This window comes from Cyanidioschyzon merolae, chromosome 3 (genome assembly GCF_000091205.1).
Source record: "Cyanidioschyzon merolae strain 10D DNA, chromosome 3, complete genome".
In the NCBI taxonomy this organism is placed as follows: Eukaryota; Rhodophyta; class Bangiophyceae; order Cyanidiales; family Cyanidiaceae; genus Cyanidioschyzon; species Cyanidioschyzon merolae.
Genome location: NC_010129.1, coordinates 306355 through 319212, shown reverse-complemented (window position 1 = coordinate 319212; position 12858 = coordinate 306355). Strand labels below are relative to the sequence as shown.

General features: G+C 49.5%; 5 protein-coding genes across 5 annotated transcripts; 1 reads left to right on the top strand and 4 right to left on the bottom strand.

Annotated features, from left to right (window-relative positions):
• Positions 1 to 542: 542 nt before the first annotated feature.
• On the bottom strand, positions 543 to 1337 carry CYME_CMC134C (probable constituent of 66S pre-ribosomal particles Nsa2p; the record flags this gene model as incomplete). The annotated part of the gene is made up of 1 exon (XM_005535288.1): positions 543 to 1337. The coding sequence occupies one exon, from the start codon at positions 1335 to 1337 to the stop codon at positions 543 to 545; it is 795 nt and encodes a 264-aa protein (XP_005535345.1).
• Positions 1338 to 2504: 1167 nt separating this feature from the next.
• On the bottom strand, positions 2505 to 3158 carry CYME_CMC133C (similar to oxygen-evolving complex component psbQ; the record flags this gene model as incomplete). The annotated part of the gene is made up of 1 exon (XM_005535287.1): positions 2505 to 3158. The coding sequence occupies one exon, from the start codon at positions 3156 to 3158 to the stop codon at positions 2505 to 2507; it is 654 nt and encodes a 217-aa protein (XP_005535344.1).
• A 2905-nt stretch (positions 3159 to 6063) lies between these two features.
• On the bottom strand, positions 6064 to 7299 carry CYME_CMC132C (mitochondrial ribosomal protein L15 precursor; the record flags this gene model as incomplete). Its single annotated transcript, XM_005535286.1, has 1 exon — positions 6064 to 7299. The coding sequence occupies one exon, from the start codon at positions 7297 to 7299 to the stop codon at positions 6064 to 6066; it is 1236 nt and encodes a 411-aa protein (XP_005535343.1).
• Positions 7300 to 7513: 214 nt separating this feature from the next.
• CYME_CMC131C (hypothetical protein) lies at positions 7514 to 8428 on the top strand (the record flags this gene model as incomplete). The annotated part of the gene is made up of 1 exon (XM_005535285.1): positions 7514 to 8428. One exon carries the CDS (start codon positions 7514 to 7516, stop codon positions 8426 to 8428), a length of 915 nt encoding a protein of 304 aa, XP_005535342.1.
• A 2369-nt stretch (positions 8429 to 10797) lies between these two features.
• CYME_CMC130C (hypothetical protein) lies at positions 10798 to 11667 on the bottom strand (the record flags this gene model as incomplete). The annotated part of the gene is made up of 1 exon (XM_005535284.1): positions 10798 to 11667. The coding sequence occupies one exon, from the start codon at positions 11665 to 11667 to the stop codon at positions 10798 to 10800; it is 870 nt and encodes a 289-aa protein (XP_005535341.1).
• Between the last annotated feature and the right edge of the window lie 1191 nt (positions 11668 to 12858).

The following is a 12858-nucleotide window of genomic DNA, read 5'->3' as shown; positions in this document are numbered from 1 at the left end:
CAGCGTGGCTAGGGCGCTTATTCGCACTACGGCAACGGATTTCCGGGCCATTGGTGAACGATGTTTTTGTTCCATTCTACAAAGTTACTGAGAATGTATGTCGATTCCCTCCCAAAAAATGTAGCCATCATTGCTAGCGCCCGCAGGAGGGTCTTCGGTCGGCTTCATCGTGTCCAAGCGAGACTGCTTCCGTATTCTGTCCAACGCTGCAAAGTATTCATTCGTGGCGCCCACTGAAATGGCCGGCTCCATGGTCGCGATGAATTCGCGAATTGTGACCCATATCACTGTAAGACCCATTTTTGCGAGCTTTCGGCACACGCTTCAGATTCATCGGAATGCTGCGATTATGCAAACAAAATGCACGGAACACTCGGCTTTCGTCCAGAGCCGTATGATGTGGAGTGCCGCAAAATTTCAATCTCTTATGATTATTACTGAAACAACTTTGTTCCAAGAGAGCACTTGATGAAAAGACTACGGGGCGGGCTTCACCTCCGAATGTGATGTGAATACGCATGAGAATGTGTACGAGTCCTCTGTCACACAAGCATTACCGCGTTGATAGTTCCATCGAGCTCTGGCTGATTCGTCACCTGGGCATACTTTCCCCAAACAACTCTCCCAGAAGTTGTAACAAGTCCTAGTTCACTCACATTCACCTCTATAATGGTGCCACGAGTAATGACCCCCAGCTGGCTGTAAAGCGGACTGCTGGGGTTTTTCTTGACCCCAAGAATCTCTAGAGAAAAAGTTACATTGAGTTCGGGATGAGTAACGTTGGCCCTGCGCATACGGAGAGCCATTGGTCGGATGAAACGTTCGTATTTCGGTGGTCGTCTCGTGAACCCATCGCCAACAAAGGTCACTTTGGTCACCATACGCTTCCATTCCTTCTGCTTTGCCTTTTTTCCTGTCTTTATGACCCGGAAGACCTCGTCATCTGGAAGTGGTCGCACCTTCGGCAGAGGTACATCCCACTTTCCACCTTTCTCCTTTCTCTTTTGTTTTATTGTGTTCGTGAGAGCCTTAGCTCGAACGGAATCTTCACGATCGAGCAGGTACGCGGGAATCGCGTTCTTGAGTCGATCTTCTCCTGTGTCGTTCTTCTTCGCTACTGCATCTTTGAGTTTGAGGGCCCGTTCCTCTTTTCGTAGACGTATCTTTTCTTTGAAACGCTCACGATGGAAAATCTTTGCCTTCAATCCCCTTAACTCCTTAGATCTGACAGCAACTTTGTGCGGTTCCCGGGCGCGGCGTTTCCGCTCCTTTTCGCGTTGATCGGGCCGCTCACCAAAACGTCTCCGAAACTCTTCTATATAGTCTCCCTGTGGCATTTTCAAACGTATTTAAAGGCTGTCGGAGCGTAAGATGCTCCTCTCTTATGAGGTCCAGCGGATGCGCACTTGGATTTGTCACGCGAAAGCTCCAGTGGGAAACGCGACCAGAAACTCTTCAGCAAATCAGGCAGTGAGGCTGCCGTCTTGAATAAGCCAGTTCGACCTAGTGTCGCGAACAGCCGCTCACCACCTGGACCAGACAACGCTCCTGGCACCAACGCCCTACGTAAACAGTTATGCTGTGCACAGCCTCGTGTTCGTGCGCACGCCGACGGCCTCGTGCCTCCTGGTATGCACTACGTCGCGCAGCAGCGGCTCGATCTGCAGAGCAATGCAGCAGAGTGCACTGCAGTAATCCACGGTAATGAGCAGCGTGAGCGACGACGACTACGTCGACAACCACAACAACAGATGCCGCAACCGTAGTTTCCAGTAGGGCGTAGTCGTCGACGACCGCCACCCGATCAGACAATAAACGGCACGCTAGGCAGGCGATCCGATTTCCGAGGCACCAAAGACTGCTAAAGGAGAAACTGAACGAGCATGCAGCGGTACGACATAGTACTTCGACGGAGCGATACTTCGCTAGCAGCCGTATCCGGTTCGGGAAGTGTGCCTCGAGCGTCCGTGAGCGGGCGACTCGCGCCTTAAACGCTGCCCGCTCGTAGCGTCCTCTGCGGCTTGCCAGTATCCTTTGTGTGGTGCGTCCGCGGTACTCTGCACAGGGCTCCTTGACAGGGGACCTAACACCGCTCGAATGCACAACGCCTTGTTTAACGCTATGAGCGCATAGGAGATATCGCAGAACCGGTCCAGGTTTTTGATACTCATGAGAGCAACATAAAACCACAACTCGCCCGCTGACGGGACATTTACTACCCAGCTTTGTGCGCTCTGCGTTTCTGGAGAACTACCCTGAAAGCTTGGTTCACGCAGAGTGCGAAGCTACCTCAAACAGAAATCGACGAACACGTTCTACATCTCCGACAATTCGAATATCCGTTCATTAGAGTTGAATGTTTAACACGACTCTCATTTTATGCGAATGAAAAAACCTATCAACTCTCTTGCTCCTGTGGAAACTTCCCATTAAGCGGTGGCCGCAACCTGGAGTAATGTGGTGAAATTCTTGCGACGAGCGCCAGCCCTCTAATAATTCCACAATTAGATGCCAACAGTGGACATCCAATTATCGAGCGCAGCAATACTCGCGGTACGAAGCCGTTCTGCACGATCCGGGTCTTTCATACGAGCTGCATAGTCCATATCCTCGATTGTTTTCAAGAAGTCACGATACGCTTTCTCTATCTTCTTCTTCTCCTGCTTCGTCGCCTCGGCCGCTGCATAAGCGTTTACTTTGCTGCAGACGCTCCGCAAGGTTCCAAGCGCAAGTCTTAGCGCACTTCGCACGTCTTCCCACGATTTCGTCGATATCGCTTCACCCGAGTCTTCGATTCGCTTCTTTGCCTCGCTGATTGCAAGCCGGTATTCCTCGAGGAGCTCGGGGGTGATTCCCTTGAAAAGAGGCTCCTTCTGCGACTCGTTGTAACTAAACGGGCTAGATGGCGCGTCCGCTCCGAAGAAACTCATTTTAGGCTCACTGCCTGAATGAGCTGGCTGCGCCTTCCCTGCGAACACGGCAACCGCCGCGACCAAAAGCCCCTGTAACAACTGCCTTCTGTCCAATGCGGCGTTCTCTAGCTTCGCTACAGTGCCTCCCGAGTTGCCACAATGCGAGAGGCTACTCCGCGAGCCAGCCGAGCGCGCCAGGAACGATCCTTTACCCTTTGGTTGCAGTTGGAAGCTAGTCACAAACATTTCTGTACGAGATTCGGCCTCAAAAGTTATCCTGGAAAAGCTTTCTTTGTCGCGGCTCTCGAAGATGGATTAACCAATACGGAGCTCGCGGTCTGAACTTCGCCGGCGCGGAACCCGAGCTCGCGTAGTCACGGGCCCCGATACGCGCACAGCGGTGATACGAGTTCATTCGACGACGACGCCCATGTCAGATCAACATGGAGCACTGAACTAGATGGAGCTTTTTCCTCTCGATATCTTTCCAAACCTCTGTTAGATGTACAGCCGTGACATTCAAAGTGCAGCCATAAGGATGCACGGATTCATAAGTAGCTCTAGAATTCTCTGTCGTCTTTCCGAAGTGGCTCCATCAACTATTTGCCGCTGGAATTCTTTACCTTGCCGCAATCAAGATGATTCGCAGAGCACTCGAGCAATGGTTCGTAAAAGAACATAAGCAACCTCATTATTCAGTGCAGACGTATAATTCTCCACTCTTCTCATTTCCTCATGCGCAGCATGCTCAAACCAGGCGCTCTTCAAGTTGTTGATCACTCTGTTCCAGGTCATCTCGTGGGTGCAGCAATTCGCGCGGTTGGATTGGTGAGGAAAAGCACGCAACCTAGTCCTTTGACGACTTGCTCACAACATCATGCAGAGCGTTCACCGAACTTGTCACTTCTGATAATCGATCCCGTTCGAGGGACAAATCCCGCCACTCTTTTGCGGTCATCGACGAAACAGCATTCGCCTGCAGCATGACACGCACCACGGAGTATGCCCCAAGGGGCCCTCGTCTCTGCCGTGTGCTTGGAAAAGGGTCTTTGAGATGGACTCCAGTCATCGTGGCAGTCACTTTCACAGGAGAATGCGTCGCCAGGTTGCATAAAGAGAGCGTTCTCGGGTCGAAACTTCCAGACTTGATCTTCGAATTTGATGATTTTCCTTCCGGTACTCGCTTTATCAAGGACGACACCGCTTTCCACAGAGCCCTTACGAAAAATAAGACCATAAACTTGCGTGTGCGCCGGACAGAACACTCGTTGAGGTTGTCGTGCGGAAAAAGCTCCTGATTGCTGGGTACGGTATCGGGCGCGGAATTGGCGGACGGCACCGAGGAGAGCCTTCTGTACCCATCAACGACGTGGACCATACGCTGACGCAAGCATTCAAGCGCCACAGGGCCGCCCACGGATTGCGAGCTGTGGTGGACGCATAGGAACACCTAACCGCAGAATAGTTTCACATCCACGAAGAGCGCAACGAGGCAATGTACAGCGATTATAAAACTGGCGAGCTCAACGCAGATGGCAAATGCCATATGAGCATCAAATGCTGGGACTACAGGCGGAGGCACCGAAACAGGGACCCTAACACTGCCATCAACATCTTTCGGCTGCTACCATCAAAACTGGAGTTGTATGTGAAACAAGCGTATTTAAAGTCGGTACCAGGATCGAGCAAGAAGGAAGCGGATGTAGAGAAAAATACTTCAAAGGCTGGTTTGGACTTCATTGGGAAGCAACCCAAACACGAGAATGTACGCCGGTGTCAGTCTGCGTGGATCTTTTCCATTTAGTGCTGACTTTGATGGATCGAGCAGTTCGCAGCGACTGCTGCTTGCGTGCTCTGCAGGTGTCTGGGGCAGAGACGTCGAATCCGCTCGCCGTGAGAGGTGTATATTTAAGAGAGTTCCTACTTATCAAATCATTCACGATGAAGCATCTTCGCAGAGTTCAAACATCTCTTCCCCGCTATGCGAACGTGACAACATTTCTCGTCGTGGTCTCCTTTCGTTGGCGGACGCGGCCCAGAAGAAAAAACGAAACTTTGTTGCAGGCAGAAGCTTAAATACTCCGATGAGAAAGCGCATGCCAGATGGTATCACGGTCTGCAGAATGTGCTGGCTTGTACAGCGCACAAGGTTATGCGGTGGTGCGTCTCTATCCTCGTCAAATGAGGTATTTCATACGTACACCCACAGAGCTCAAAAGTGCTTACAGATATCATCGCAATTCTCAATTGCTTGCGACCATCTCGCCAATTGGAAGGCATCTCATTTGCCAGCTGCATAGATTTATGAGCTGAATAAATAAAACTGGCAGCCAGATAGGTCAATCGCGAACACACGAGTCTCTGGGATTCTAGAGGTGGCGACGTTAAATAAATTCGAAAGTTCTCTGATCTGAAAGAGAAATGATTCTTCCGCATTCAGCAAGTTGAGACGATCTGGCATGCTCATGGTTTCCATCACTAAGAATACCATTCGACGGATCGCAAACGATCCGTCGAATCCGTGACGCAACGAAACTGCGGAATGACCGCCCGCTGAATGATGCACTCTCAAAAATGAAGGTTGAACTCTTCGACCAATTTTCAAGCAGCGAATGATACAAGAAGTGCATCGGCTTCCTTTATGGACGATCAACATGGCCTAATTTTTGCCTCATAATGCATAGAGCTCTTAGTTTCGATCTTCCCAGATTTCGCATGAGTGATATACGGTTTAGAATACGTGAAAATCCAAACGACAGAATTGTTACGGGAACCCAGGAACCTTCTCCTGGCGAGGATGTTTATCGCAATCAGTCGGCATCCAGAAATGACAACCCAGAGTTGAATATGGATAGGTGTTTAAGATACAGAATCGAGTCATGTGACACAACAATGACTCACATTGGAAAAAGGAAAGATTGATTTGGGGAACCTAAACCTTCCGACCGATGCACCTGATAAGACCCACACAATTCACGCACCGTAAACGGGTCTCCAGCCAGGCTCTCTCGGATATGCCAAGGATGCACAGCTGCGGATTTCAACCGCATTCTGGATGAAATAGCGCAAGCAAGAACTGCACCAGTCAATTTTGTGTTGGGCTTTAACATAACGAGCGAAGGTATCGCTTGATTCCACCAGATATACCTTTTCATTGAGCTCCCTGATGCTCGAGTGGCACTCGCGGCTTCAAGAAATTCACTGATCTGCCATAAGCATCGAATTCTGGATAGCGCAGAAGAAGCCTCGGAGGAGGTCGCGCATGATTCGGAAGCAGGCGAACTCGCCGTTTCACGATGACCGGTCGGGTAGATTGCGATGGAATCGAGCCCAAATCCATCGGCGTGTTGGCGAGAAATTCCGACATGAGCTTCTCATCATCATGGAAAAGCTTTCTTAAAATACGAAAAAAACGCTCGTCGGAAGGCAGCGTGAACCGGTCTGTTTTGCTCTCATCGGTCGAAGTTGCTCCAAAATCAAGCGAGAACTGCTCTTCAATCGGCAGCGGTTCGCCACGAGGCCATAATGCATCATTTTCGAGCACATCGTCATACTCGTAGACAACAATCGCCTGATTTGTGTTTGGATCGATGTTTGCTCCTTGAAAATGCGTCAAATCGCTGCGGAAGACAGTCCAGTGGTCAAATTTTTCGGGTTTCAGTAGTGCCCGTAGTCCAAGTCTATTGTAGTACACCAGTGTTACACTGCCACCGCATTCATGTATCCTTCTGAGAGCAGAAGAACTCACGTCCGTAACTTCGAAATGAAGAGGTGCACTGAACTGCCTAGCACCGCCACCTAGCAGCTTGACTCCATAGTTGAACAGCTTAAACCTCGCTCTGCTGCATCGAAGGATTCCACCCGAATCGTAAAGCGACTTCATGGTAATAGTACCGTCTTTGCTCACGCGGAGGCGACCCTTATCAAGTAGACTTTGGATGAGGCTTAAGTTGAGAGGAAGCGGGTCCCTTTGTGCAACTAGCGGAAACCCGCCACGCTTTGGTATCCGGCGCACTAGCGGCGTCTGACCGCCTTCAAAGAACCTGCTGGGAAGAGAAGATCCAGAACGTGCATGCTGCCCCTTGTGCCCCCGGCCACAGGTCTTTCCGGAGTCAGAGCCTCGACCACGACCGACACGTTTCTTCGGCTTTCGAGCGCCTGGCAGGTCTCTAATGTTGTTCAGGGAGAGCTGCCCGTCCCGACAAAAGCCATCTTCTGTAGAAAACGAACGCATAGATGCTCCGACAATAACGGCAGTTTGCCGGGAAAAACTGCTTGAGTTTCTCCCAAGCAGACACTCTGCCAGGCCACGGGCAGGGCAACTAACTCCTGCGTTGGTAAGTTGCTCTCGCTTAAGCAATGATCGGATCTGTGCCGCTCTTTGCATACTAGAGATTTTCTAAGTCAGTGCAATCATAATAGACTCAGTGTTGCAGAATCAACGTTCGTTGCGAACCACGTTAAGCGAGAACGCGGCCGTAAGGAAACTGCCTCACGGGACACTACATCAATCGGGGTGACGATCCTCCTGGGGAAGAGCGAATTCCGACGCCTGCGTGGATTGGGAATGCACTTAAAAGTGCCAGACTCTCGTACTGGATATGGAGCGCGACTTTTTGGCCAGTACGATTGGCTGGGACAAGACAACGGCGGCGGCTTGTGGATTTCCAAGTTTTTGGTGGAGCCAGTACGAAACCTGCACTGATCAAAGCGTATCTCGGTTACTTGTGACTCTCCTTGAAGACGAGGCGCAGTGTTCGGCAACCCCTTTTGTGGTCAAGGTTTTGCAAGAAGCCACGGGCTTTTCAAACCTTGAAATAGTTGTTGTGGATACGGAAGAAATCGCCAGCTTCTTTACTCGAGATTCAGGAAGGCAACACGGAAGTGCTGCGGTCAAAGTACAGGACTCTAACTCCAGGCCGCTTTCGAGATTGCGTTTCTTCCGCTTTTCCTGCGACTATTCAGGGAGGGATTCCTCCACTGCTCCAGTGTCAACGCCTCGTCTCGTCATTGACAGCTGGCAAAGCCTGCCGGATGGTCCACAGCTGTGCACAGTGAGAACTACAACGGAGGAGGTGCGCAATGCGAAAGAACACTGGAGTAGTATTGAAGAATTCTTGCACTTTGTTGTTGGATATCACCAACAAGAAAGCGTTTCGCGTACGAGTAGTACGCTGCTTGTGATTCACAGTGTAACAGGTGTCCAACGGCTCGTCGATGACGACACGACGTCAGTTATCTCCTTTTTGGACTGGGTCAGAAGGGAATCGAATGAGATTCCTGTTCCCTCGCTTGCGATCCTTTTGGCGGTTCATAAAGATATGGAAAAGAGGGCTAATCTCGTGCAACTACGAAGTCGAGCGGATCGGATATTCTGCGTTGAGAGATTTGCATCCGGCCATTCTCGTCATGCCACAGGGATTTTAAAAATATTGAAACCAACAGATGAAGCAGAAGGTGACCGGAAGTATCTATTTAAGCACGAAAAGCATGATATAGTCTTCCATGAAATCTAGAGACCGCGCGGTAGAGGCGTGCCAAACATTTCCTGAAGTAAATTATCCGTCGGGAATAATATCGATGCGAACGTAAAGCATTTTACAATAAAAATGACTCTTTCTCCGAACAATATTCTAGTAAATTTCTGTGAATACCAGCGGGCAATGCGCAAACTTTCGGAAATGGTTTCGGCCATCGAATTTAATTTGTCGGCAAAGCGCAAAATCGCAACGCCAATTTCAATTTGATCCCAGCACGTGATCCGGTCTTCTCGTCAGGGGAGAATAGGACCCCTCCAGCGTTCCGAATGGTGCCCTTACGAAAAATAAGACCATAAACTTGCGTGTGCGCCGGACAGAACACTCGTTGAGGTTGTCGTGCGGAAAAAGCTCCTGATTGCTGGGTACGGTATCGGGCGCGGAATTGGCGGACGGCACCGAGGAGAGCCTTCTGTACCCATCAACGACGTGGACCATACGCTGACGCAAGCATTCAAGCGCCACAGGGCCGCCCACGGATTGCGAGCTGTGGTGGACGCATAGGAACACCTAACCGCAGAATAGTTTCACATCCACGAAGAGCGCAACGAGGCAATGTACAGCGATTATAAAACTGGCGAGCTCAACGCAGATGGCAAATGCCATATGAGCATCAAATGCTGGGACTACAGGCGGAGGCACCGAAACAGGGACCCTAACACTGCCATCAACATCTTTCGGCTGCTACCATCAAAACTGGAGTTGTATGTGAAACAAGCGTATTTAAAGTCGGTACCAGGATCGAGCAAGAAGGAAGCGGATGTAGAGAAAAATACTTCAAAGGCTGGTTTGGACTTCATTGGGAAGCAACCCAAACACGAGAATGTACGCCGGTGTCAGTCTGCGTAGATCTTTTCCATTTAGTGCTGACTTCGGTACCCTAGCGCGTGAGCAAATGGTACCCACAGGGTCCTGCCCCTACACTGTTACCCTTGCAGATTTCATGCCATTTCCTCCCTCTGTTCTGTTTGCTTTAAAAGGGAATATCTGTAGGGACAGCTGATTTCTGCGTTTCCCGCCATTGCACTTATGCGCATCGTTATACGCCAATGTTGGTCGCCTTGAAGATGGATGCGGCAATTTTTTCACGCATTTTTTTTGATTTGTATGCTCACTTGGCGCAACATACTCGCTGAACAGTGAAAAATATTTAGGTGTACGAGTCCTCCACTTTGCAAATGTACATCTTTGCGTTTGATCGAATAAGGGCCTCCATTATCATCAATCCACGAAGTGCGAGTTGCTCATCACGCTCTCTTGGCACTGAGTGATTCTTGATGCAAACCATGAACGCTGCTATCCAGGCTCAGAGGGACACGTTGTTCGCTCGCTTCATGGAAGCTGGTTTAGAAGGAAGAAGATCGCGGTTTCTGTGTATCTCGAATACGTCACAATATCTGGCAAGAAACATATTTGTTTATGAATCGCCCTTCTCTGCGACGAAAACGCACACGCAGCTTTCGGACTTACTTTCTTACTGTCACAGTCAAGCTATAAACCCCACAGTCTGAATGAATGTAACTCAGAGGGGTGCATCCCCTTCACTAACCTTTACGTAATGAAACAGCCAAATTTCCGTGCCCTGCTGCGAACTCGAATTTGGCCTGCGTAAGATCCGATCACGGTGGTCCACTTCTCTTTGCAACCACAAAGCTTGTCTGAAATTTCGCGTGGTCCGTTCTGATTAAGCATTTTAAGCAAAAGATTATCTGCTCTCAGCCTCTTATAATCCGCTATATTCTTCACTGTTTGCAAACAGTTCCGCATAGCTGTGCATAAATCAAATGTAGAGGCACCTTTTGACAAAGATCTGCGGGCGTCCCACACTTAGTCCACAACTACGCCGGACTCTGAAAGAAATCGTAATTTGCTGTCGCCCAGTAGTTCTCCGGTCTTGCGAAGTTGATTCGACCCATTCTTATATATTACATTCATGCTCTTAGATGCGCACATAAGACACTCAATTCCAGATAATGAGAGGAACGACGAAATAAATGATACACGCTCCCTGATTCTCAAACTCGTTTCAGAGCTTTCCACGGCCACCATCTCCCAGAAAGTACAAAACGTCGTCTGCATCATGTTTAAAAAAACGCTCAGGACGAAATTGGCATGCGACCGAGATGGAAACGTAATTCTCGTTTGGTCTACTGCCTCGTATTTGGACAAGCGTCTCCCTCGGCAGGCACTTTTGCTGCTGCGCCTTACGGATGTCCAAACAGCTGAAAATGGCACACGTTATGGCCCAGTTAATGAAGCAGCAATTGTGATTTGTCTCATGAGTCCTTAATGGGAAGCTTCCGTGCCATATGATGCGACATCCCGATGACAGCAATGTCTTGCGTAATTCAGTTCATATCAATCATAGCATGGGCAGCAAACGTTTCCTCTATCACCGTATAGAGCCTCTTATGCTGTTCACTCAGTTGAAGTTGCTCCTCCTCAGAGAGATGTCCAGTCAAACCTCCGGCAGGGATTCGTGATAGCTCACCACGGGCGCGCATTTCCTCGCAGACTAAGGTACACTCAAGCGCCTGCCCCACATGTCTTCCTTGCATATTTTCTGGTACGCTAGGACCTCCGGATTGGCCAGGTGCTGCATTATCTGCAGTCACCACAATTTTCGGTGTAGCGCACGCTATGCGACGCACTGCCCTTATGTGCTCTGGTCTATCTGAAGGATGACCTTGATCATCCGTCTCTATCAATTGCCCATCAAAAACAAGAACTTCCTCGATGACATCTTCTACTCGAAGTAGACGCTTTCTTTGGAATCCACTCATATTTTTCAGGATCAAAATTGTATTTCTTGGACGGATAAAACGTCCTCTAAGACATACGTGACGTCCATCTGTGCGGAGAAAGTTCAAGTGCGGTGTGGCTGTTTTCATTCCCGTTATCCAACCAAAAGTCAGCAACTTGTCCGACTCATCGTTTCCGGTTCCCTTTACTGTCTCAATCTGCAGGATTGCGGGCAACAACACTATAAGCCTTCTCTGCTGTACTCGGGCCGAGCGTACTATGCCCGTACCATCAGCTTGGTAGAGACCGTTGGGAGTACACTGAGAAGTTTCGTTCAAAACTCTACGCAAATCTCCGGGCCTCACGAGCAGGCCTTTCTCATATAAATGATTCAAGTGGTCGTCTCCTCCTGAAGCAGCGCTAAAGTCCATTACCGCTGGAAGAAAAGCTGCCAAGAGGTTTTTGAAAGGCGTCATCCAGTGGCGCGCTTTTGTAATATTATTCGACTCTTCTAGCTCAATTCTTTTCCAAATTACTGCGGTATTTAGCGGGAGATCGAAGTCACTATCGAACGTACCTCATAGATCTTAGATTAATCGCCTGTAGAATAGATTCTTTACATAATAATGCAAGAAAGACTGGTTTCCACATTAAGGTCAGTCACACCACAGAAACCAGATGGTCGAGGGCCACTGAACGAAACAAGTATACGAGCTGCGCTCAAAAACTATCATTCTCAAGGACTGGTTTCTGTAAATGGTAGAAAACGGATCATTGATAATCTTTTGCTGAAAGTAAAACCCTCAATCGAAGCCACCTGGGGCATCTCTGTTTCTTAACAGCAAATTCGTCTGATCCTGAAAACGATGGGTACAATCGCAGAAAAGTTCCAACGTCAGTCACGGCCATCTTGCACCAAAATCGCATCTACAGTGTTCCTAGAACGTCTCAATCGGTATGATCCTTAGGGACGTCGGTTCATTTTTCCAGCCAATGAGACTTGTTCCAGAAGAATCGGTCGGAATGTACATGGGTATTCGCGGGGCAGGGAGCCCCATGTATCCACGATCGAACCCGAAGAGAGCGCGGACCAATCTCTTCTCGCTAGAGTGGATTCATTTGGATGCCTCGGTTTTCGCTCGTAGAGAAGGCTCATACAGCAGCACCAACCACTTCGTCAAATCACAAAAGACTTTTCCCCTGGCGTCTGGCGATATTCTTCTCTTGGACAGCGTGACATTTCATTATTACCCTTGCGGTCGAGCTTTTGCTGATTCTCTCGGGGCAAAGCTGCTTTTCATTCCTCCGTGCGCTCCGTGTTCCAACTGCATCGGCGGAATGTTTTCTATCGTGAGACCTAATGACCGTTCCACCGGGCGAATCGCTGAAGCATTCAGCGCACGGTGACACATCGGGGCGCATTTTGTCTTTCTTCCGCATGTGCTGCTCGGTGCGGGAAGGTCCTCACCTAACGGCATAGAGCAGTGTCTTCAGTTGAAGAAACGAAAATTCCAAGGGAACGGTATCGATACGCAACTCGTGGGCCCCGGAATGCGGTTATCTTCGGTAGTCGGGGATGGACGAAAAATCCTCTTCTCGCCGGCAATCGAGCGAAGAAGAGCAAGTGACGAAGAAGAAGGGTAAGAAAAGGGGAGATAGGTGGGGAA